General features: G+C 44.4%; 1 protein-coding gene across 6 annotated transcripts in view; it reads left to right on the top strand.

Annotated features, from left to right (window-relative positions):
• The window catches only part of C2CD3 (C2 domain containing 3 centriole elongation regulator), a 77,600-nt gene that overhangs the window by 42,390 nt on the left and 11,097 nt on the right, over positions 1 to 24,113 (top strand). For 2 of the 6 annotated variants that reach the window (XM_090030807.1, XM_090030805.1), the window contains exons 24-31: positions 2,850 to 2,988; positions 4,645 to 4,709; positions 7,705 to 7,910; positions 8,513 to 8,643; positions 9,596 to 9,760; positions 10,574 to 10,791; positions 16,144 to 17,182; positions 18,199 to 18,304. In XM_090030807.1, the coding sequence (XP_089886933.1) occupies positions 2,850 to 2,988; positions 4,645 to 4,709; positions 7,705 to 7,910; positions 8,513 to 8,643; positions 9,596 to 9,760; positions 10,574 to 10,791; positions 16,144 to 17,182; positions 18,199 to 18,304 (2,069 nt within the window). Of the gene's footprint in view, positions 1 to 2,849; positions 2,989 to 4,644; positions 4,710 to 7,704; positions 7,911 to 8,512; positions 8,644 to 9,595; positions 9,761 to 10,573; positions 10,792 to 10,891; positions 11,062 to 16,143; positions 17,183 to 18,198; positions 18,305 to 24,113 lie in introns of those variants that run through there. The other 4 variants (XM_090030808.1, XM_090030809.1, XM_090030806.1 and 1 more) reach the window with 4 other exon arrangements.

Raw genomic sequence — 24,113 nt, 5'->3', positions numbered from 1 at the left:
GAATTCCAGGATAACCATTCAGGCGCACTTTGTGATCTTCTGGGATAAATTGTTAGTATTTCTTATCCCATGATTTGTTTAGGATTTATCCTGGGACAATGGACTAGGACATCTGAATGACTGTGCTTTCTTCTGGGATAAAATGGTTTATCCTGGGACAAATGCAGTGTCTTATTTGTAGCCCCAGACAGTGCAGCGGGAAAAATACCAGAGTCCTCTTTCTACTACATTGTCCCTCATGGCTACAGCATAACAGAGCTCCACCATGGTAAAGTAGGGCTACAACACTTGCTGTGTTGATGCAGTGTAAGAGCTCACCCTGGTGCCAGGCCTTGAGGAAGTGTTGCAAATTAGAGAGAACACTAGAAGCGTGTGGGCATCCCCCGCCCCAAAGGACCATCCCAAAGTACACAATTCATTGGAGACTTAATTTTACAATATAATTCAATGCAGGTGGTCAGGTAGTGTATAACACCTTTCATCCAGTGTTTTCCTTGATATTCCATGACTGGATTTTTGGGAAGTGTCTAGATGCATCCCAGGATATGACCTTGCTTTTCACTGTGAATGCCAATTATACACCTCCAAGGCCAAACTGAGCAAGTAACTGATTACTTTATCTTTGTTCTCACCAGACTTTTCCCTAATTATTTAAAAAAAATAGAAGGAAGTATTTGCCTTTCCAACTGCAAACTGTTTGGGCAAGTCATAATAATCATCTTATAGCTAGTGTCACAAAGCTTTCACACCTGCATTGCACAATGCATGTTGTCTGGTAACTCAGCTGGATGCTTATATAGGTTTATTGTGAGCTAACACTAAAACCTGAAGCTTTTACAATCCTGTTTGACGTTGTTCAAGAGAGACCAGTTGGGACCTGCATTTTTTTCTCGTGGTAAAGACAGTAGCCTAAATGCTCTATTCCTTGCTGTGATGTAGGCTGCGGTGTCTTGAGCAAACCACTTGGGCCTTGTCTGCACTAGACTGTTTTTCCCTCCCCCAAAATTTCCCATGGGTGCTGTTCCTGCTGAAAGCATGTCTAAAGGACACTGTGGCAAAAACAAATTGCTGGCAGCCTCTGATCTCAGGCAGGACCTCCCCTCGGGTGCTGCCAACCTGGAAACTGGCCTCAAGGTAGAAAGGGGGATGTTTGGAGGAAATGACCAGTGCAGACATTATTTTCTATCTGGGCACATATACATGTGAACATTTACTGCGCTGAACCTAAGTCTACATGCACATGCCTGTACTGCGCAGTAACTATGATGACTTACACCAACTTGGATGTAAATTTGCTACTGGCATCACACAGATAGCAAATTTATGCCCAATTAGTTACTGCACAGTAACGCACATGTAGATGCGTTACTGCGCAGTAACAGTGTGCAGACTGACTTGGGACTAACTTTACTTCCAAGTCAGTCCAAACATCATTACTGCACTTTAACACCTGAATGTGTAGGCGCCAGCCTAAATCCGCTTACTGTGCAGTAAGTTACTGCACAGTAAATGCACATGTAGACATGCCCTCTGTGCCCCAATTTTTTATCTATAAATGGGAATAACTCTTTACCCTGCCTCACCATATATTTTGAGATACAAACAGGGTTAGGTAATGTTTGTGAAACACAATTCCCACTAGTTGCTATATATCATTAGTACCTTACCATTGTTTGTCAGGTGGGGCATGTTTCCTTATTTCAGCCCAGACAGGAGACGTTCCAAGTAGTGACACACGGGAGCGTATTTGATCAGCAATAGGACAGTTGGAGATGAGCCAGGGAAGACTTTGCCTTGAATATTATCAACAGAATAAGTCGTTCATTTCTAACTACGTGGCCATTTCCACCTCTTCATTACCCCACAAAATGTCATTGATAAGAGGTTGTTGCACTGTCGCAGCTGAGAGCAGAGGTTATTTGGAAGAATTTTGAATCATCAGTTAACTAGAATCCAGATTCTTTCAGATCCCAAGATGTTGCTATGGTAAGGGAAGAAATAAAAAAATCTGGCAGACTCTTATCTGGAGTCAGTGAGGCAATAAAGATATTGCCCTTGATCTCAGTTTGGTGTTACTTTTAGAGTGATGTCTCATACTAATACCATGTTCACTTGCATACTACATGCACCTTTGCCCCCCCAAAAATCAGCCCTGTAAACTTGTGTGTCTTAAGTAGGGAAACTGGATGTCACTTTCCCCCACACTCCTTTGCTGGAATAGAAGCATGGAGACACTACTGCAGTACGGTTTCCAGTTTCTCTCTCAGGCAGCAAGCAGGAGGGGCAGTCTAGTGTTAACCCTTTATCATCCACTCAGACTGGGAACAGTTTTTGGCTGAGCAACTAAATGAGCAGCTAAAAAATGCATTTGTCACAATTGGAGCTGGTGAGTGGCAGCAAAATTTAGGGCTGGCTCTGGGGCCAATTCTCCACTTAACAGTCTTTGTAGTTTTGTATAGTTACATTCATGCCATGTGATGTTTGCCCTTGTGCCTAGCAAAGAGGCAGTGTGGCCTAGTGAGTTAGGTACTGGATGGTAACTTGGGAGACCTGGGTTTTATTCCTGATTTTTGCCACTGACTTTTTAGCTGATCTTGGGGAAATAAGTTCTCCTCTCCCTGTGCCTCAGTTTCTCTCTCTCTGTAAGCCGGAGATAATGACCCTCACCTGTGTCACAAAACATATTCAGAACTACAAATGACAAGGGCTATCTATATAAGAGTGCCATGGTATTGCATTATCGAGTACCCAAGGCTCTGCTAGCTTGTTCTGCTGTTCACAAAACACTTGTGGTGTTCTGAACTCATCGCTAGTCTTTGTTACTGTAAATGTAATTCTCTCTCTTTTAGGGAGTCCTATCACTGAACGTGGGGTAACAACACCCAGCAGCTACGTATCGTTTGCTGTTGCCAATGCAGATACTCCAGTCATGACCACAGTAATAGAAAATACAGACTCACCAGTATGGGACTTCCAGCAGCAAGCAAGGTGGGTAACCTGGCATGTAAAAGCAGACACTTTCATTACCATGCACCCAGTCTGCCAGCCAGTGGCCAGACATGAAATAAATGCGTCCATTTACTAGAGTTGCCCCTTCAGCACTGGACCGAATTGTTATAATTCTACATTTTGTTTCATCACCAGTAACTAGACCCCTTGTAATCCAGAAGCAGCCTCTTCAATCTTGTATGCTAAAAGATGGGCTCTTTCTCCTCAAAGCAATTAGGGCTTTACTGAGCTTATCTCAGTTGAAAATCCTCGTTCATATGTTTTGCAACAGGGTTGGACTTGTATTTGGATTGAGTTTGAGGAAAGTTATGTTCTTGTGCCTCAAACAAGGACTTGGCAGCCAGATGTGTATTCATTTGAGAGGGCAGGAAGTCAGGAATGCTATGATTGTGGGCAGATCACTTCTTACTTAGCTTCCCCACCTGTGAAATGAAGCTGTGAAAACTTTAATTTACCTCATTGGATTAAGTCATAAATATTTGAAAGCTTTTTGTAGATAAAGATGTTTTTGTAGTGCTTTTCATGTCTTTGTTATACATCTTTACAACAGGTAGAGCAGTGGTTCTCGTCCTTTTTAGACTCAAGGCACCCCTCAACAAATGCCAACTCTTAGCTTTCACTGTTTTTTTAAGTACAGAAAAATAACAAAACTGATTTTTCTGTTGCAAAGAACTCAGAAAGCCGACAGCAGGTGAGAATGCTTCCAACACTGTGGATTCCTATAGGAAGTCTCTGGGTTTATGTCATGAATCCTGCTTGGACACCTAACATTGTGTGGCACCTTTGAAAGGAGCTTAAGGCACTCCAGGGCTGAGAATCACTGAGCTAGAGTCATGAAACCTGGAGATTCCTAAGCACGATAAGAATACAAATAACAACTGCCAGCATAAATCTGTTGTGGGGATCCCATGGCTTCTGAAAGGTTTTGAAACCAAATGTTTGCATTAATCCTCAGGCTGCTGCCATCAGGGTTTTCGTTGCTTAATGAAGTCAGCTTGAATCAATACAAAGGTGTTTTGCAGGCTGAACACTCGCTCATTGTTTGAATACTGCCTGGAAAATTATGCCTTGACTTCACAAGAGAATTCTTAGCAGCCAGACTGCTGTTTGTATAATGCAGAGACAAAGCACTGAAGGACACTGATAGCTGCAGTTACAAGTTTATTCTCAAAAGGTATTGTGCTCAGGGCCCAAGTTGAATCCTAGATTTGTGGCAAGTGCCTTCCCAGTGCTTTGTCAATCAGGATGTTTGTCACTTTGTTGTTTTGGATATTTTTGTAGAAACCAGTTGACACCTAAAAATGTTACCCTGGTTTTCATGAGCTGTGATCTGTACTTTTATTTTTCAGCGCTGTCTTGGTTTCTCATCATTTTTGGTATCCTAATCTAAAAATCTTTAGGAGCAGGGGACAAAAGTTTCCTCCCAGGGTAAGCAAAAATACCAAGCCCATGTAGAATGGTGCATTCCAGACTCTTTCAAGGGCATACACTGACTTTCCCATCTGCCAGCAAACCTTTGCATTTGATAAACACAATGTTACTGAAACTCCAGAGACATTTCCCCCCCGCCCCTTCTGGCTTCTGGCATATTTTCCTGTTCTTTGTAACAAACTATTATGATTTTGTTCTTAACAGACTGTCCAAAGAACTTCTTCTGGATCCACAGCAAACCCTGGTCTTTAAAGTATGGCATAAAGCAGGTAAATATGCATAGTGCAATACAGGAAAGAATATTTATTATGCCCATCCCTTTGTTTAGCCCAGACAGTGAGAAATTTGATTGCAGGCAGACTGAAGAAAGTCAGTGATGCTAGTGTCTTCATCCTAGGGGGAAGGCACTACTAACCAAGCTACCTCTTTTGTTTCCTTTCTCCCCAAAGGTAGGGCAGTACATAACTGTGAAAAGCTTCTGGCACGTTTTAGTTAAATTTGGTTCGTTCTGGGTAATTTTGACAGGATTTCAGTAGCTGGACTTCCCTGGGAAAGGAGTCAGTTTCTTGCTTTTCTTTCACATTATTTGTTCACTCCGAAGTTAGCTGAAGAGTAGGTGGCCCACACATTCCAGGATCTTTTCTTCCCCCTTTAAGCAGTTTGTATCTGTGTCTTCTGCTTCACTCGTTTTTCTCATCACTCATTTCACAAGCATACTGTCCATTATGTTGTTACCACGCAGATGAAGTGAAAGAGCATTGTGCCTGCCAACACCCAAGTACAGACCCTCAGGCCATTGTAAAGTTTTACTGACCTAGGTGCTACTGATGATAACTGCTGTAGGAACACCAGGCTTTAGCAGATGAGGTGGAAAGAGGGGAAATGATACCAAAATATATTGGCTATTTAACTGTGAAAATATCTCCAGGTAGAGATCTGCAACAGTTCCCGGTACATCTGTTTCAGAATTATTTTATAGGACTGGAAAAGTCCTCCTTGAACCGCGTTGTAGGTTCTTTGTCTGATGAGCTTTTTTCATAACTCAGTCAAGCTCCAGCTTAGGTTAGTTTAAATGGATTTTCCCCTCTCCATGACTCTGATTGGAAGACCGTTCTGGAATTTGCTTGCTCTAGTGATTAGGAACCTCCTTTTCATTTCCAAACTAAATTCCTTCACAGCCAATTTATGCTTGTTATCCTTCAGTTTAAATACTCGGTTTTTCCCCTTCTTAGGTGTTTACTCTCCCATCTCCTCCTCTATAAATAGCAGTCATATCCCCTCTCCACTTTCAGTTTGCAAGCCAAGGTCTTATCTCTCCTTCTCATGTTAGGGTCTTCATTCACCTGGTGATTCTGGTAGCTTTTCTGTGCACCTGCTCTAGTTTCAATTAGTTTTCTTTGAACATGGTTGACAGGATTCCAGATGAGGCCTTGCCAGCAATTTGTACAGTGGCATTAACACTTCTCCCCACCTCACTTAAAAAACTCTTGGTGCTTCCTAGGATCATATTTGCCTTTGTCATGGCTGTATCATGCTGACAGCTCACAGTTCTGTGCTCCCTAGATCAGCCAGGTCATTTTGTATCTCACTCACTTCCAGCTGAACTGCCCTCAGTTTGTAGCTGAAGCTCTTATTAATCCTCAGAGATATGACCTTGCATTTTGTACTGCCAAATTGATCGTGTTTCTGTTGCTTCAGTCCTCAAAGTCTTCCATTTCAGTGAGAGATTCTGATCCTCCTCTGTACTGGCAATGCCTCCCACCTTTGCCTTTTCAATTCTCTCTGCAGTTAATGAATATCAGTATTTGGCAGCTCCAGTTTATGCTCCCAGCCCTAATTACTTCTGGTGTTTTTGTAAACTCTTTTATTCCTTCGTGAGCTACTAAGGTATCTCGCAAAGCCCTTCAGCTGGCTTCCTACTGGAGAAAGAAACTAACAGTTCCTGTAATACTAATGCGTTCTGTTACCTCTAGCCTGATCACTCTTCATATAAACCATTTTTGCATGTTTTGGGGATGGTGTTTGCCAAATGCTGTGACACTTTCTTAGCCTAAAGTCTGAGAAATTTGGTAAATTACTGCCAGGAAGGGAAGAGAATTTGTGAGACGAATAGTAATTTTTACATAATCTTTAATAAGATGTAGAGTTATGCTGTGTTTTAGTCTCCCTCTCCTCCCTACTCCTACCCCCCCCCCCACCTCTAGGCATTTTAATTTTATGTCTTGCAGGCAAAAAATGGAGTTTCAACATTTGAATAGGTAATTATGATGTAGTTGCCTCTGATAGCAAGGGATTGGACTCTGATGCCATGAGAGAATTTCCAGCGCTCTGTTAATAACTTCCTTAATGCTACAGTAGCTTTGAACAAAAATACATATTTAATAGATGCATCATGTTAACATCCTCCTCTGAGTTTTTCATCCTCAAGATGCCTCAAACTGCTCTGTTTAGGTGCACGGCCTCCCTTTCAACCTCGGTGTCCAGGGTTTGAAATTCAGCTTTTTTCCTGATCCTGCTTTCCTAACCTCTTTCACTGTCGCTGTAAACCACTCCCCTAACTTGTCCATGAGGCAGACTTCTGACTTTCAATTTAATCCTCCTCCCCTTCCTCCTAGCCAGTCTCTTGCTTGATCTGTCTCATTACTGTTAAAGCCACCACACCATAGGCATCTCTCTGTTCTGCTTTTTAACCACCCTACTTTATGGCCTCAGTCTCCCGCCTTCTGTTCAAAAGTCCTCTTTCTGTCCTACTTTTGCAGCTATGTCAGCACCTCTTCTCCCGTGCTTTACTGTCTTTTGATCTCTTAAGAACATCACATCCCAGCTCCTTACTCTCAGCTTCGAGGCCTTTTGTAACCTTGCTACTTTATGTCTGTACTACAATTTCTCCCTTTAGTCATCCCTGTACTGTTGCCTTGGTTACTGTCTTTTCCTTCTGATCCTCCTGTCTTGGGTTTATGCCCTCACTCATGCTGCCTCCTACACTGAAACAGTCTCCCACTTTGCTAGATGTCCCACCTCTGTTTCACTCCTAAAACCCACTTTGGCGGCTAGCTGTTATAGCATCCTCCATAGTTCTCGTACTCATATTTATCTGAACTTGGCCTTTGCCTATTTGTCATGTAGTTTGCTTGTATAATAAGTTTTCAGAGATTTAGTTCCAGGTATATTTGCAGCGTTAGGTAATTAATGGTCTTAATCGATGCAAATACATGCTTTTCAGGCAGTGAAAACTAAGGTTGCTTTTATATTCTTTTCCCACAGATGTTGAACGAGTGATAGGATTTGCATCTGTGGATCTTTCTCCCCTGCTTTCTGGTTTCCAGCTAGTCTGTGGATGGTACAATATTACAGACCTGAGTGGACAATGCAGAGGGCAGATGAAAGTAGCTATTTCTCCTCTTGAAAGTATAATTCAACTCAAAGAAGAAAGGCAGGCCAGGATTCAGACCAAAGCATCCACCTCTGCAGTATGTACTCTGTTTTCTTTCCAGACACAAATCTAAGAAGGTTCCTAAATAAACAGCAGCAAATTTGCTAGATCACAAAATAAAAAATGAACAGGAAATCTAGGAACTCTTGAATTCTCAATTTTGAAATGTTTTTAATGTTCCAGTAGCATCTAGCTCTCAGGCCTCCTCTGTGCCAGGCATTGCACATACAGATAACAGACACCACCTCTGCACATAGAGATTGCAATCTCAGTGAAAAAGCACCCACTGTGAGAAATTGCAGGCACTCACTTTCACCATTTTCCCTGGGCCATCATTTAGTTTAGGTGGACCTTTCATACAGCAGCAAGGAGGAGAGACTTCATTTAAAGGGAAAGATGGGATCGTAAAGCCCCCAAACTTGCCTTGCTAGTGTCAGAATCTGCTGTATTCCTGGCTAACATGCATGAATTGGCTTGGTGTGGATTTTAAATGATGTGGCTTTCAAATTGGCTCTGTCCCATTAGTCAGTCCTCAGACAGCACTTGAAAATGCTGAACGCTCTGTGAAGCTTAAATGTCTGTCCCACTTGTTGACCCAGTAAGCCTGACTTTAACTTACCTGTAACCTTGCTTTCACAGATCCCTGTGCACAGTCCCTTCTCCTTCCAGGCAAGGGCCTTGTGCACTGCATTTCCCAGTGATGTTCCAAGATCCTCTGAGCCGCTGTTGGCCACTTCCTTTGATGGCAGGGATTTTACTGCTCAGGAGCGGTGAGAACATTGAGGACTTAAGGGACTTTTCAGAACAAAGCAAAAGGATTACATCCATCTATTTGCAGAGCTTGCGAATGTTGCCTGACCCAGTCAAGCTTAAATTCCAGGTCTAGTGACCTAGCGAAGAATAAACTCCCTCCAGACTACGAGTTGTATACAGGACTGATTGTGGAATTGCCTATCCATGTTCTATCAGATGCATTTTAAGAGATGAGAGAAGGGCTCAGTGTTGCCACCATCCCCATCTCCCACATCCTTCCCTTTCCACCTCCCATTATCTATAGGGAAGCTTCCTACTGATTTTTTTTCTTTAACGTCCCTCTACCATTGACAGTAGTATCCCAGCCAACACTGGCTCTTGCTTTCTTTGCCTTGTTTAGAATGATGTACAGTAGGGATAGTGCACCTGCAGCATCATCTCCTATTCTGTAATGCCTCACCAGCTCCATGCCGATGAGGTATGCCCATATTCCACAGCCCTGAGGCCAGCTCTGCTAGACGTTCTACAGTTGTTTCTGTTTACTGTCTCCAGGAAACAAATGCCTTGGGGCATTTTGTCAGCTGTTCACAGAGTAATTGTGAGCTACAAAAAGCCTTGTGCAAGGGAGAGGATGAATTCACAGCCCACTTTTTTATAGAGGATGCAGAAGGTAGCACTTCTGTGTCTGTGTCCAAACAGGCCTAGCAAGATTGTATTAGCTCTGTCCCTAGCTCTTTACAAGGAGCACAGGCACCGGCATGTTATGGTTCACCTTGATCTCAACAACTTCCTCTTCAGACACAAATTGGGTATTACAAGCTGACACCTGCATTTTCCATTGGATGTCTAGGGCTGATTGTTAACAGATTTCTTTTTATTATTATGTCCACTAGGCTGACTTATCATAGTTAGAGATTGCAGGCAGAAATGTAATGGATTGTTTGTTTATAAATCTATACCTGTTTTTAGCAGACGTAGTCCTTCTGGGACATGGACACCTCGTCATGAAGAGCACATGCAAAATGTTCGCAGGTTCCATGAATCGTTACAGCAAGCAGAAGGGAATGCACAGCAGGCTGGAAGATTGGATTCTCTGTCACATTCTTCACGGGCCTCACTTCTTACTGCCCTTAGGTAAAGCAGCATCACGGATACTAGGGTGGTGGTTGACTTTAGAGTGAGAAAGAAATGCTGGAAGCTTTGCAGTTCTTGCATCAAGCTTAAAAACAAACTACAAATCAAATAATAAATGTAGGAACTGGGTGTTAATAGGCTGATGGCATAACTTAAAGCTACGTGAAGGCTAGGTTAAAGGGCTGCTGAAAGTTCAGACTCAGATGCATTAGCAAAGCTGTGAAAAGCAACAGACCTGGGGTAGCAGCTATATTGTCTGCGCAAGGTTCAGTCCCGATAGCACTGGTCTGTACCTGACTTACATGGTTGGATTATATTTCTGCAGCCTAGTTCTAAACATTAGGAAAATAGAGTTCATCATTCATAGCATCATGGGACTGAAAGGGATCTCCTGGGTCACCAGATCAGGTGCCCTGCTGTCATGCAGTGCCAGCTCCTATAATTCCATTTGTACATTTATCAAAGCTCATTTTCATAGATTTCATAGACATTAGGGCTGGAAGGGACCTCGGGAGATCATCGAGTCCTCATTAAGTCATTTTTGCCAGAACCTTAATCTCCTGATGATTAGAAACCCTCTAATACCCTGCCTAAATCATGTTACTGTCAGTTTCTACTTGTTAGTTTTTGTGCTGACATTAGGTTTTGGCTGAAATGGCTCTGTCCTGGTTATTTAACCCCTCATTTATTTATAGAGAGCAATCAAGTCCCCTCTACTCAAGTACATACATCCTGTAAGTCATTATGATAAGAAACAGATCCATTTCACATAGAATTATGGGGGGGGTTCTGATTTCTGGTGACTTGTTGCAGAAAAAACTTGAGCGAGCTGGATGAGATTCAACGATATTTCAGCAAGAAGTTAACCAGATCTTTCCCTGACCTCGGCTATGGCAGCACAGCCAGCAGAAATCAGGAATGGCAGGATGGCGATCAGCAGGGATCCATGACCAGGATGGTGGATGCTGATGGATGCCAACTTTTGGAAAAATCCAGTCACTTGGTCTCTCAAGTCAGCACCCTGATCAATGGTAAGCAGTCACTTTGTGTGGAATACTTGCCAGCAGCTACTTTAAAAAGGATCCTTGAAACTTCCAGCACAGTTCAGACCATAATCGATTAGGCAAACAGTTTGTGCTTTCAGATATCCGGTTGCAGTCATGAGTGGGAGGCTGATTAGCCTATGGCTCCTTTGGGGGGTGTCTGAAGTATACACATGTACAGAGCAGTGCTGAGTTGTGAGGTCACTATGGCTTGAAATGCTGTTGACGTTGCTGGGGCCCATCCTGATGAACTATAAGGTAACTCATCAGCCTTTTGGCTTCGGACTAATATCGTGCATAGTTTGTACTATATCAAAGTGCTATTTAACAATGTGTTTATGGGAAGACCTGTGCTAAAACTTCCAGCAGTTTCAAAAAATGGTAAAATTCATCAGTTCTGGATGAACTAAGTCTCTGAGTACTATCTACAAATTGCTACAGATAAGTTTATTTTGAGGTTAGTTTTTTCAGGTTTGCTCCTCCCTTCAATGTGCTTGGAGAGAGCAGGGTCTGAGAGTAAGAAGGGGAAGAGGCTGCAGGGGGAAGCAGTTGGAGGACAGAGGGCAAAGGGGCTATCTAACCCCCAGATTTCTTTTCCCTGCTGTAGTCACGAGATAGGGACAGATTCAATGTAGACCTCCAATAATTAGATTCTATACCTGGAAAATTATATCCAATGTATACATTTCAGTATACAGAATCTAATTATTGCAGGGGGGCATTTTATAATCAGAGCTGTCTTACATTCAAGTAAATATGGTTGCAGTCAGTGTCATGACCCTTTTAATACAGTTTCAGCATTTGGCGTTTTTTTTATATTAATATTGTGGGTAGAAATGAGGCTGCACCAATCTGAAACATGCTTTCTGTCATGTCTACTTCTTTTTACCGTATGGGTAATTGCCACTCCCAGGGAAGTGGAGTTTCAGGCCCTACCTCCCATATAGCAAGGCTGTTCCTTGCTCTTTCTGTTTTGCCACATTGCTTCCCACCCCACTTCTTTCTCTTCTCTGGCATCTTCCATCTTTGTGCTTCTCCTCCCTGCATTTCCACACATTGATCACAGCCTCTTTTTTTTGGCTCTTTTTCATAGATTTCATAGACAGTTAGGGCTGGAAGAGATCTCAGAAGATCAAGTCCAGCCCCCTGCCCAAAGGGCAGGAAGTCAGCTGGGGTCATAGGATCCCAGCAAGATAAGCATCCAGTTTGCTCTTGAAGGTGTTCAATGTAGGTGCTTGAACCACCTCCGATGGCAGACTGTTCCAGACCTTGGGGGCTCGGACAGTAAAGAAATTCTTCCTTATGTCCAGCCTGAAACAGTCTCACAGTAGTTTATGACCGTTCAACCTCGTCATCCCTTGGGACGCTCTGGTGAACAAATGTTCCCCCAGATCCTGGTGGTCACCCCTGATAAACTTCCCCAAAGCCATCTGCTTTTGCATCCTCCTTAAAACTGCCATGATTTGACACTTACCCTAATTGCCAACATCTGCTGTTCAACTCAATTTTTTTTTTGCTGAAATAGGGTAGATGTGTCCCTCACCTAGAAACTAAGACTAGGTCGCCTTGTTCTTCAAATATATTTTAAAAGGCAAAGAGACTGCTTTATCTCACAGAGGCTGTTAATATTTAAACTCCTAAGCCTATCAGCTCTTCATTTCTCTGGCTTCTTATATTATCTCAATGATGCAAGCAGCAATTAGTTTTCAATATTTTTATTTATATTTTTTCCATTGTAACCAATCAATATTTTCATTTGATTTTTTTCCATTTTGTATAAATACTTAATTAGCCATCAACAGAATGGATCATCCTTTTTTTTCTTAACATAAACATTACTAGAAGAAGGCAGAGCAGCCTCAGACCTGCAAAGCTAGAGAATATTGCTGGCAGCTATGAATGGAGAGCTAGAATGACTGGAGAGGGATGATCTTGCCTGAAGCAGGGGGTTGGACTGGATGACCCCTGGAGGTCCCTTCCAGCCCTTCTCTGTTTCTGTGATTATCTAGTCCTCCTCTGGGCCAGTGGACTATTGCCCATTCTTTTTTCCCAGACTAGCACTAAATATCCCAGATGCTCCAGCTGTTTGTTTCACTTAGAACAGTGGTGCTGAACTTTTTGCCCCCACAGGCCAGATCAGTGACGCGGAGCCCATCTGTAGGCTGGTTCAGGCCCTGGAGCCCAGTACTGCCCCCTCCCAGCTCCTGGGTGCCAGGATTGGGTCCCAGGGGCCTGGCCTTGCTCCCTTTCAGTCCCCCACACCAGGATTGAACCCTGGGACCCAACACCACCCTTGTCTGGCCCGGCGCACTGGGATCAAGTGCTGGATCCAGTGCACAGGGCTCAGGGCTCCCCATGGGTCTGGAGATTTGACAGCACCACTGTGCCACTACCAGATTTGTGGACCCATGGGGCCAGATTACAGTGCCATGGGCCAAATCAAGTTAGACATGAGGAAGAACTTCTTCACAGGAAGGGTTGCCAGAATCTGGAATGGGTTTTCAAGGGAGGTGGTGCTCTCCCCTACCTTGGGGGTCTTCAAGAGGAGACTGGACAAGCGCTTGTCTGGAGTCATCTGACCCCAGCACTCTTTCCTGCCCAAGGTAGGGGGTCGGACTTGATGATTTACTGAGGTCCCTTCCAACCCTAATATCTATGAATGTGGCCTGCAGGCCAGAGGTTGGACACCCTTGCCTTAGAAGACTTCTCTGGATCAGAAAACGTCCTCAAATTCAATTTGTTCTCTTTTTTTCCCCTTAAATTCATTCCAAAGCTTCTAGTTCTTCCACCTTCTACCACCCTAAATCATTCCTCTTCCTGCTCAGTATTATAGTTTCATAGTTTCTAGGGCCGGAAGGGACCTGAGCAGATCATCTAGTCCGACCCCCTGCCATGGCAGGAAAGAGTACTGGGGTCAAACAACCCCAGCAAGATGTTCATCTAGCCTCCTCTTAAACACCCCCAGGGTAGGAGCCAGCACCACTTCTCTTGGAAGTTGGTTCCAGGTCCTAGCTGCCCTGACCATGAAGTCGCGCCTCCTGATATCTAACCTAAACCTACCTTCTGCCAGCTTGTGACCGTTATTCCTGGTCACTCCTGGCAGTGCTCGGGGGAACAGGGACTCCCCCAGTGCCTGTTGATCCCCCCTGACTAGTCTGTAACAGGCCACAAGATCCCCCCTCAGCCTTCTCTTGTGGAGGCTGAACAGGTTCAGGTCCCGTAGCCTCTCCTCATAGGGCCTGCCCTGTTGTCCCCTGATCATACGACTGTCCCTCCTCTGGACCTTCTCCATGCTGTCCACATCCCTCCTGAAGTGCGGCGCCCAGAACTGGACGCAGTACTCCAGCTGCTGCCTGACCAGTGCCGCGTAGAGGGGGAGGATCACCTCCCTGGACCTGCTCGAGATGCATCTGTGGATGCAGGACAAGGTGCGATTGGCCTTCCTAACTGCCTCCCCACACTGCCGGCCCATGATCCTTTTCCGCCTCCGTGCTGACAAGAGGGGAGTTCCCCAACCTGTAGGTATGGTGCCGGTTGTTCCTCCCGAGGTGCATCACCTTGCACTTGTCTGTGTTGAAACCCATCCTATTCTCATCCGCCCACCCCTGTAACCTGTCTAGGTGTGATTGTAGCCTGTTGCATCCTTCCAGTGTGCCCACATCCCCCCACATCTTAGTGTCATCAGCAAATTTGAACAGGTGCTTTTTACCCCCTCGTCGAAATCACTGATGAAGATGTTGAACAGTGTGGGCCCGAGGACTGAGCCCTGCGGGACCCCACTGCCCACGTTCCTCCAGGCTGAGAAGGACCCATCCACTACCACCCTCTGGGTGCGGCCCTCCAGCCAATTGGCGACCCATTTGACTTTGTGGGTGTCTATACCACAGCCCCCCAGTTTCTTAATGAGAATGGGGTGAGAGACAGTGTCGAAAGCCTTCCGGAAGTCCAGGAAGACTATATCCACTGCTACCCCTGCGTCTAACGATCTGGTGATCTGATAGTAAAAGGCCACCAGGTTGGTCTGACCGGACCTGCCACTGATGAACCCGTGTTGGTTGCCCCTAAGCATGCAGTCTCCTGGCCCCTCCTGGATGTGTGCCAGCATAGTTTTCTCGAACAGCTTGCCTAGGATCGAGGTGAGACTAACCGGCCTACAGTTTCCCGGGTCCTCCTTCCTGCCTTTTTTGAAGATGAGGACCACGTTGGCCCTCTTCCAGTCCTCCGGTACCTCACCAGAGCACCACGAGTGCTCATAAAGCCGTGTCAGGGGATTTGCAATGACCTCGGCCGATTCCTTCAGAACTCTAGGGCGGAGATCATCCGGGCTGGCTGATTTGAATATGTCCAGCCCCTCCGGAAGCTCCCTAACTAAATCCTTGCTAGCCTGCAGCCCAGGTGTGCCTCCCCCGGGGCCCGAGGGGGGCCCAGCAGGGAGGTGGCTGTTCTGGTCCCCACTTAGGAAGACAGAGGCAAAGAAATCGTTAAACATGTTAGCTTTGCCGTCTGGTGTGACAACCAAGTTTCCCAACGCGTCCTGCAAGGGCCCCGCATTACCCGGGACCTTCTTTTTACCCACTGTGTATTTAAAAAAGGACTTCTTATTGTCCTTAATCTGGGAAGCTAGCCCCAGTTCCATCCTTTTTAGCAAGGAGACATTCCCGGATGCTTTTGGTGAGCCACGGAGGCTTGTGTGCTCTCCTGCTCCCTTTGATCCTTGTTGGGATTACCTTCCTTTGGGCTTGGAGGATCGTCTCCTTAAGGAGCGACCACTCTCCTTGGACACCCGGCTCCCCTCCCCTCCGGGACCTCAGCGCTTCTCCAACTATCCTCCTTAGCTCGTTGAAGTTTGCCCTCCTAAAATCTAGGGCCGCTACCTTACTGCTTGCCTTTGCCACCTTGCGCTGGATGGTAAATTCCAGCAGGCGATGATCGCTGTCGCCCAGGTGGTCGAGCACCTGCAGCCCCCGCACCAGGTCGTCACCCGTGGCCAGCACTAGGTCCAACAAGGCGTCTCCCCTGGTGGGACTGTGCACCTCCTGGGTTAGATGGAGGTCCTGCACTCTGGCCAAGAACCTGCGGGAGCGTTCAGACCTGGCTGTCTGCTCTTCCCAGCAGATGTCCGGGAAGTTCAGGTCCCCCATGCCTACCACATCCTTAGCCTTCACTACCTCTGTGAGCTGACCCAAGAATTCCTGCCCTTTTGATGGTTTTGAGCTATTAGCAAGTTTAGCTCCTTCCCCATCAACCCATTGTTTGACAAAGCTACCTGCATTCAGCTCTACATATGTGTGATGAAGTCTTCTGTCCCTGTGTGAACTAACATTATGTCCCATTAATCAGATTTGCAGACTATAACTAAAAATGCCACAGAATCTTCAAATGCGCTTCAAGGCCATAGCAGAAATTCAGGTGCTAAATATTATCCTGTCATCCCAGACCATAAAGATGAAGCAGTCAGAACTGAGATGCACCAGAGCCAACTTAGAATGGAACAATCAAGTGGTTATGATAATGCCACACTGCGCTTACTCCCTTCTGGAAGGTCCCCATTTGAAAGAGGCATGCTGTATGAATTTCTCGGCCAAAAAGCCTCTGAAAATGAGCATCCCTTGTCAATGGAGAACAGAACAGAAGAGGAGGGTTGTGTCATTGAGTCCCATAGTGATGAAGAGTATGAAGAGGATGTCATAGAACCAAGGACTCTGAACGAGATAACTACAGTAACCGATAAAACCAGTCCCTGGTCCAGTCTTGTATCTGAAGTGGAGCAGGGTCCCAGCGAGGAACTGGTACACTTGAAGAATGAAGGCCAGCACCCAGTGGATGATGGAAGTTTACAGAAAAGAGAGAATGGAAGAAGCAGCTCTTTGTCAAGTATGCTGGAGGATGACCACCACAGCCTGCCCAGCACTGCGCGATCATTTGTTAGTCCGTATACGGAAGAGAGTGAGGCACAGACAATGGGAAAAGGCCTTGAAAATCCAAATAATAATATCAGAGCAGCTGATTTGGAGGAGTTTCAGGCTGCTCATTTATCAGAAACACATCAAGCAGATGATTTGGAAGATGAGAGCACCGAGCACATCGGAGCATTGGAAGCCCAGCAAGCAGAACGAGACACAGAGTTTTGCGTAGTCTCTGGAGAACCGTTGACTCTTTCAGATAGTAGAGATTTTGCCATAGCCAAACCCTCCAGGATAGAAGAGAAAATTAGTGTGGATTTAGATGTGAGTGATCAAAGTGAGGAAGGAAGTGATTCTGAGAAAACGTATGTTAAAAGTTTGTCATCAGAGACAGAGGCTGCAAGAGACGGTGGTAGGTGCTCTGGTGAGATCCTACACGAAGAATCAGAAAAGCCTGTGAAAGCTAGTGTTGTGCTGTATCCTTTTTTGTCTCTCGTGAAGCGCGCTTTACACTTGGACTTATTTCTTAATTAGAAATCTATATGATTATCATTGCTAGGATGGGGCTACATTTCATTTTAAATGTAAAGTGGCAAGGTTAAAAACTACCTGCCAATATGAAGCCTTACAGGTCAGTATTCCCCCAAGCACAACTGGATTTTGAACAAGTTTTATACAAGTGGTTTCAAGATCATGCTTCAGCCGTTGTCCTGCTTTATGTTTAAACGGTGTTTCTTCTTGATTCGTTAATAAACTAGCCGTAAAGGAGGATGGAAACGGTTGGCCAGTCTACAGCTAAGATCCCATGTTGGTTCTTCATGTGTGAGCAAGTTAATGAGTTAACAGAAACCTTAGTCCTTTTGAAATTTTGGGATTATTGATTCTTACTTTGGCTATTCAAATTAAATTGGCTATTTAATTATTGATAGCTAATTGTAATGGGAAATTATAGTGTTTTTTTCCCCTCAGAAGTTTTTGCCAATCACTATATTGAGCAGATCAGAAGCACCTTTCAGAAAACCTGTTTTGACTAACTCCTATGTGCATAGGTTTAACAATAGTCCCCTAATTATGGGTTAGTTCACAGACTGTGTATTTGTAATGGACACAGATGAAGACAGTTTCAATCCTAACCTGCATTAGTTTTAATTAAAAAAAAAAGAAAAAATATCCATTAAAAACGTGTTGCCACATTTCAGTAATGGATGAAGTGACACCTATGTTTCACATGTTAATTTTGGTAAAGCATGTTGCAATTTTTTTCAGAATGAGAATCTTTGTGAAATATTACTTATGTATCTTGATCATCTCTTAATCGTTAGATGGCACAGACTTTCACTGTTTTAAAATTAAATAAGATGCATTTGGTGTAGTCAGAGATGCTTCAAAACCACTTTTGTCCTGAAGCCGAGTCCAAATTTTTAGCTGCAGGGTGGGGGGGCTTTGTGTAACTATACCCTGCTACGTGTTATTGCTTAACAGCTTGGTTCAGACCTGATCCTGTTGCAATTCCCAACTTCTTCCTTCCACCCCAGCACTTGGAGGTCTCCATGAGAATGCTCAATGCCGCTTCCCAGCCATCTGCCACGGCTCCTGACGTAAGTATGGTTGTCACCTTCGTTCCTTTTCTGTTCCACCTGAAGGACCCACCGCTCTTTCAGATGAGATGTCAAATGAAAGGTCCCTCGTTCCCTTCTCTGGCTTTCAAGGATTAAGTTAAGAACCCTCTGGAAGTTTAAAAAAGTGGTGGGGACAACTTCATTCCCAGTAGATCACTTCCCCTCTCAGTGAAAACATCTTTCCATATCCATGGCTGCATTAGCTACAATATTCCCGCATTTATGACAGCTGTCACATTGGCCTTGCACACTCATAGACTCTAGTTCTCCCTTCAAGCTAGGACAAACTGGAAGTAACAGAGCTGCAGGCAGTCAGTACTTTTGAAAATCAAACAGTTTATATCCTTTATGTTAGGCACCCAGCTTTGAAATTGTTACCTGGAAGTATTGCTAAGACAATCATGACTTTAGCAAGTGAGTTTACAGCGGAGAGTCTCTGATCTGGAAGCGGCAAAGTCATTCTGCAGCTGATGTGGAGGGAGTAGTGCAAACTTAGCGGTGTCCGTGAAATCATTCAGGAAAGTGATTGAATGCTTTGGCAGTATCTTAGACATGTGTAAGTCCATAAAAATACTTGTTTGCTTTGTGAGGGTAATAGGAGCATTTCATTTTCAGAAAGTTCCTGGCTGTCATCTTTTACAGGGTCCAAATATTCACATACTGCCCTAGATAAAGGGAGCTGTTTGGTTTTATAGGTGCAGATCTTGGTAGTGCAACAGCTGAGTTGTTTGCTACCACTCCCTTCAAATGTAATGTGCTCGTTCCCCTCCCTCTGACCTACTGAAGCAAATGCTGGGAAGAACATTTATGTAACTGGGAACATCTTGCTTGGCTAAACAGGACAGAACAGGCAGGACCTAATGGCCCTGAATTAATGGACACTACCTGAAAAGAACAAACAAGTTTACAGGTTTGTCACTACAGCTGGGATGTCTGAAAATTGGTCTTTTAGTTAGGCAAATTGTGGTTTATTTTAGGAGCAGCCAAATTCTCTTGTTGTAAATTGGTTTTTATACATTTAAAGTTTTCCTCTTCTAAAGCTGTCAAAAGTTTTCAGTAACCAAATATCCCTTGGTTCAACTTTTCATTTTCACCATAAATCTTCTGAGCCTATTCTCAAAGCTCCCTACGTCCATTTAGTTTTCCATAGCTAACCTCTGCTCCCGTTCTCACGCCAGCAGTTTAGTGGTACATCTTCGCTGCAGAATCACCACCACCTCTTCTTAGCAGAAGAACCTTCTTCTTCTATGTATTTTTAAATCACTATCTGTACTCATGACTTTATGTAAAAATCAAAATACTGCTTGAATCACCTCTTCATCCAGCCACTAGTTAAATGGTTAGAGCATTAGAAACCTACACCTGAATGGGACTTTTTGGATGTTACTATTATAGGAATGATTAATGATCATTAGGAAGAGTTAGCAGAACAGTATTGTATCAAGAGGATTTTCCTTACACTGAACACTTAATTCCAGGAATGTTGTATCGATCTTTGCAGGGCTACATTTTATTCTAAGAGGGCATATTGGCCATATCCAGTGCAGGGCCCAGTGTGTTATACAAGCAGTAAGAGAGATTCCCTGCACCAAGCTGCAGTTTAAGCAGACCAGATGGACGAAGGGTTAAAGAAAAGAAGCCCTGTAACTGATTTACAAGAAGAAGCAGGTAAATGACTTGCTCAAAGTCTCACTGCAGATCTGTGGATAAGCTAAGAACTGCACCCAGTTGTCTCAAGTCAAGTGCTTTAACCACATAAGAACAAGAGTAAATACAGTAGCATCTGAAATAATCACTGTCCCTTTAAAAATATGGAAAAAAGTCATTCAGTTGGCAAGATGGGCGTTCAAGTCCAGTGCTCTTTATAGTTGGCGGCAGGATTGGCGCGTGTACGTTGAATTACTGCATCTTTCTAAATGTTGATCCATTTAAAAGGGAACTGGAAGGCTTGAACTGCCATGGTTTCTGCTCCCCAGGTTTGTTGTTGATTTGTCCTGACTGTCGCTTTCTAACTCGGCTTGCTTTTCTCTGTTCCGCAAACTTCACATACCTGGGACGGGACATCAGGCAGAAACCTGAGCTGCAGCTGCTCTTCTCAGCTGAGGATCAACAACCCCCTTTTGCCCATAAGACAGCTGGCAAGCAGGCCTTACCCAGCTTCTCTAGAGCCTCTGCCCCCATCTCCCTCACCCAGCACTCTCCTGCTTGTTTTTTTCCTTGGTCCCTGATGGGAGCATAGGTGGGCCTCCACAATCACATGGAGAAAGGCAGAGGCACTTGTGGAGAGAGTGGGATTACCAGCTGCTGTGACTGAGGACAGCAAGTAACTCTTCTTGGAGAGGAAGCTGCAACTCAGGTGTTAGTTTGACATATTCCTGGTCTTTGAAATTTGTACAACACCCACCCCCTGCGCCCCAAACTAGAACTCCAGTTAATTTTCTCCACCTCTAGCTCTGGTTCCATCCTCCATGTCTTTCCCATCTCCTCTGCTCCATACGGCTCACCCTCGTGCCCTCCAGCCTGCCAATGCCAGCTTGATCAGCCCCACCTTCCCTGTACATCAGTGTCTGCGGACCTCCTCACGCCTCCTTCTTCTCTGCCCCTAATCTACAGAATAGCCGCTCCAAACTGATCCTTAAGGTCATATATTGACTTCCAATCTCCTATCAAGACTCTGTTATAACCTTAGGACATCAGCCCACTAATGAAGGCTAGGTATAGCACAGACAGTGCTGGCTGATCTTTACTTACTTTAAAGATAAAGCTACTTTTTAAGTGTCAGAACCAACGTTGCACACATTGCCAAGGTGTGTAGCCACATACAGCCTATTCTTCTCACTGGTTCCCTCTTCTTGCATCCATTGTTCTGTCTTCTTTTTAGGTTAGACCCCAGGCTCTTTGAGACATGAATCTTACCTCCTTATGTGTATGCCTGGCATCTAGCACACTGGTGCCTTGATTCTGATTTGTGACTTCCAGGCATCCTCTTGGTATAGAAGAATAAATAGTAAAGTGATTGTAGAGTAGGGTAAATGCTTTCAAACCCCAGTTGAAGCCTCCTTCCTGCAGAGTTGATAAATCACCCTATGAGGCCATCTGGAAAAATGTTTGTTGTTGTTTTTTTCAAACTGGAAGGTTAAATAAGCTTTTTGTTAAGATTTATCCTTCTCTCCTTTGAGAATATCCTGACAATAACTTTTATGCTAAAACCAGTGCAGGAAAGAACTTCTTTTTATTCTTTTCTTGGTGAATTTACTATTGAGCCAAATCAGAAGGAGTTGCCTTGTATTATGACACTGACCCTGTCAGATGCTCATGATTTAGTAGAGCCTTGTTCATGGTGAAGCTGGAACAGCTAAGAAATAACCCAAACAGCCTTTCTTGCTGCCTGTGACTTCCTAGTTTTTGCTACCGTATCAGTTACCACCGTCTGCAACCACTTTTCTAAAACTAGCAACTTGCTTTTTATTTTTCTGTGCTATGGGTACTTAGAGGACACGAGGTAAGGATGCTTTACATTGCAAAACTGTGATCTTCATCCGTTGGACAGAACTACTGAGATTTTTTTCACCTTATGGCTCATATGCTCAGAAAGGAAAAGGGGAGCATTATACAGCTAACTATGCATCTGAATTAGCTTGTGTGTGGAAAGAATAATGTATACCAAGCCTCCATGGTTTCATACAAACTTTTTACTGTACGGGAGGCAAATGTAGGTGCAAGGTCACTTCTGACATGCAGTTGTGCAGTCTGTTAAGTCTAATGCAAAAACAGAACCAACTGCCAGATATACTCATTGCTCCAGAGATGCAAAACGATCATTGCTTCAGGCTCTCTTTCTTGGTCAGAAGTCTCAGGCATTTGAAATAGCCCAAGCCTCCAAATCTGAATAAAATACTGACCAGCCTTCTGGGTTTATTTCCTCATTTGACGCATAGTCCTTAGATAAACCTTAGATGATCTGCACCCTCCCAGAAAATCACTGCCACTTCTATAATAGGAAAATTGAAGTGTGATCTTTTAATACACAAGGTCTCTTCCCGCCACCCCCGGCTGCTTTTCTGACTGACGATATGCTAATAAGGCTTTCTATCGGCCACTGATCCTGTGTGATTGAGTTGGCACAGAGAGATAGAAAGGGCAGGTGTCACCTCATGAGCTGACCTGGCACTGGTGGTTTCTCAGTCCAGGGAAGGGGTAAACATGTTGTTTCACATGCTTGCTCTGGAAACTATGCAGGAGGTTAAAATTGGTACTTCTCATTAAGCTGCCAAAGGTGCCTCTTGAAAATGTCAGTTTGGTGCGTTTCACTAAGTGCTCTAGGCTTGAACTGCGTGCAAGGCATTAGCACAAGTGTGAGAGGCACAGAAAGATTGCTGTGCAGAAGTCTGCAGGCAGCCTCCTTCTGTATGATTAGCCCAGAAGATTCAGCGAACCTTAACTCTGCTGGAAGCTTGCCCTCCAACAACGCTTCAGGACAGATCCCCAGCTCCAACGCGCCTGTGCTCAAGATGTGTGGGGCGTGACCAAAGGGGTCCTACTGGTTTGCATGCTGCTTTCTGGATTTAGTGCAACTTTGGCACGTCCCACATCACCCACTATATTCCTAGACTGGGAGAAACGCTAGCCATCAGTCAGGCACTGTCTAATGAGGAGCAACCCCTTCCTGTGACTCATGTCCTGTTTCTGAGTTTTGAGGTTTGTGTAATCAGGACGCTCTGTCATTGATGACTGATATAAAATCTGAGGGAGGGCAGCCCTTGGTGACCTGTAGCAGCTGGTGTCTGGCACTTTCCTCTGGTTTTCTTCTGAGGCTCCTACCACTGGAAGCTCACAGCACCTCGCAGCCTTTCACATCAGCAGGACACAGTGCCACAAGCTGAAGAGCTGCATGTTGAGCTGCATGTATTTGCACATACAATGCTAGAGCATCATGTCTGACAGCAGCAGACTTCGTTCCTCCAATGCTGGTCTGACACTAGAGTTAAGTATGGGCTGATAAAGAGTTGGACCAAAAATACCTCTCTCCCCTTCTCCAGTTGCTCCAGGTTGACTTCATGACTTCTTTGCTGAATGAACAACAGTGTGTTGCATTGTTCTGATCATTATCCGTGGCATCTTCCAACAAAACCAGGGCCAATAACATCTGAATTTCTTATTTAAAAAAAAAAGAATTTTTAAAAAAATCCAAATGTTCATGCTTTCTTTAGACGTAGAAACAAAGTGGACAACCCCTACATATATTTGCCCTTTTTAGGGTCCTTTTTGAGAACTACTTATGTGCAAAGAATAAGGTTTTTCCACCTGCTTTTGGATTACTCGTGACCGAAAAAGCTTTTTGTTCTTCCTCAAATTTCCACCTCAAAAGTGACTTTAAAGAGAACTTGCTGCTTGCTCTCTCAAGGTTTCTGTGAGGCTGGGTTCAAACTGCAGCCACAGAGGAGAACTTTCTCACAAGTTAAGAGCATGTGAAAACAGGGGCATTGCAAGAGCCCCACTGTAATCGTAAAACCTGCCCCAGTCATAACCTGTAATGATGAAGCGATTTGAGAACTTTGGACGCCGCCAGTGGTTTCTGCAGCGCTCGGGAGATGGGGTAGACAAAGGTCTACCCATATCTCCACGATTGCAGTGATGAATCACAGGTCATTTCTAAATGATCATATCCCCTGAGGCTTTTATAGTATCACACACACTATTCTGCTTTCTTTGGGGTGTTAGGGCCAGACCTTGCTCCCACTGAAGGCAGTGGTAAAATTCCTCTTGATTTCCATGGGATCAGGTAGTA

Source organism: Crocodylus siamensis, chromosome 1 (assembly GCF_052110815.1).
Source record: "Crocodylus siamensis isolate JL-2025a chromosome 1, ASM5211081v1, whole genome shotgun sequence".
NCBI lineage: Eukaryota > Metazoa > Chordata > Crocodylia > Crocodylidae > Crocodylus > Crocodylus siamensis.
This window is presented reverse-complemented; position numbering and strand designations above follow the sequence as displayed.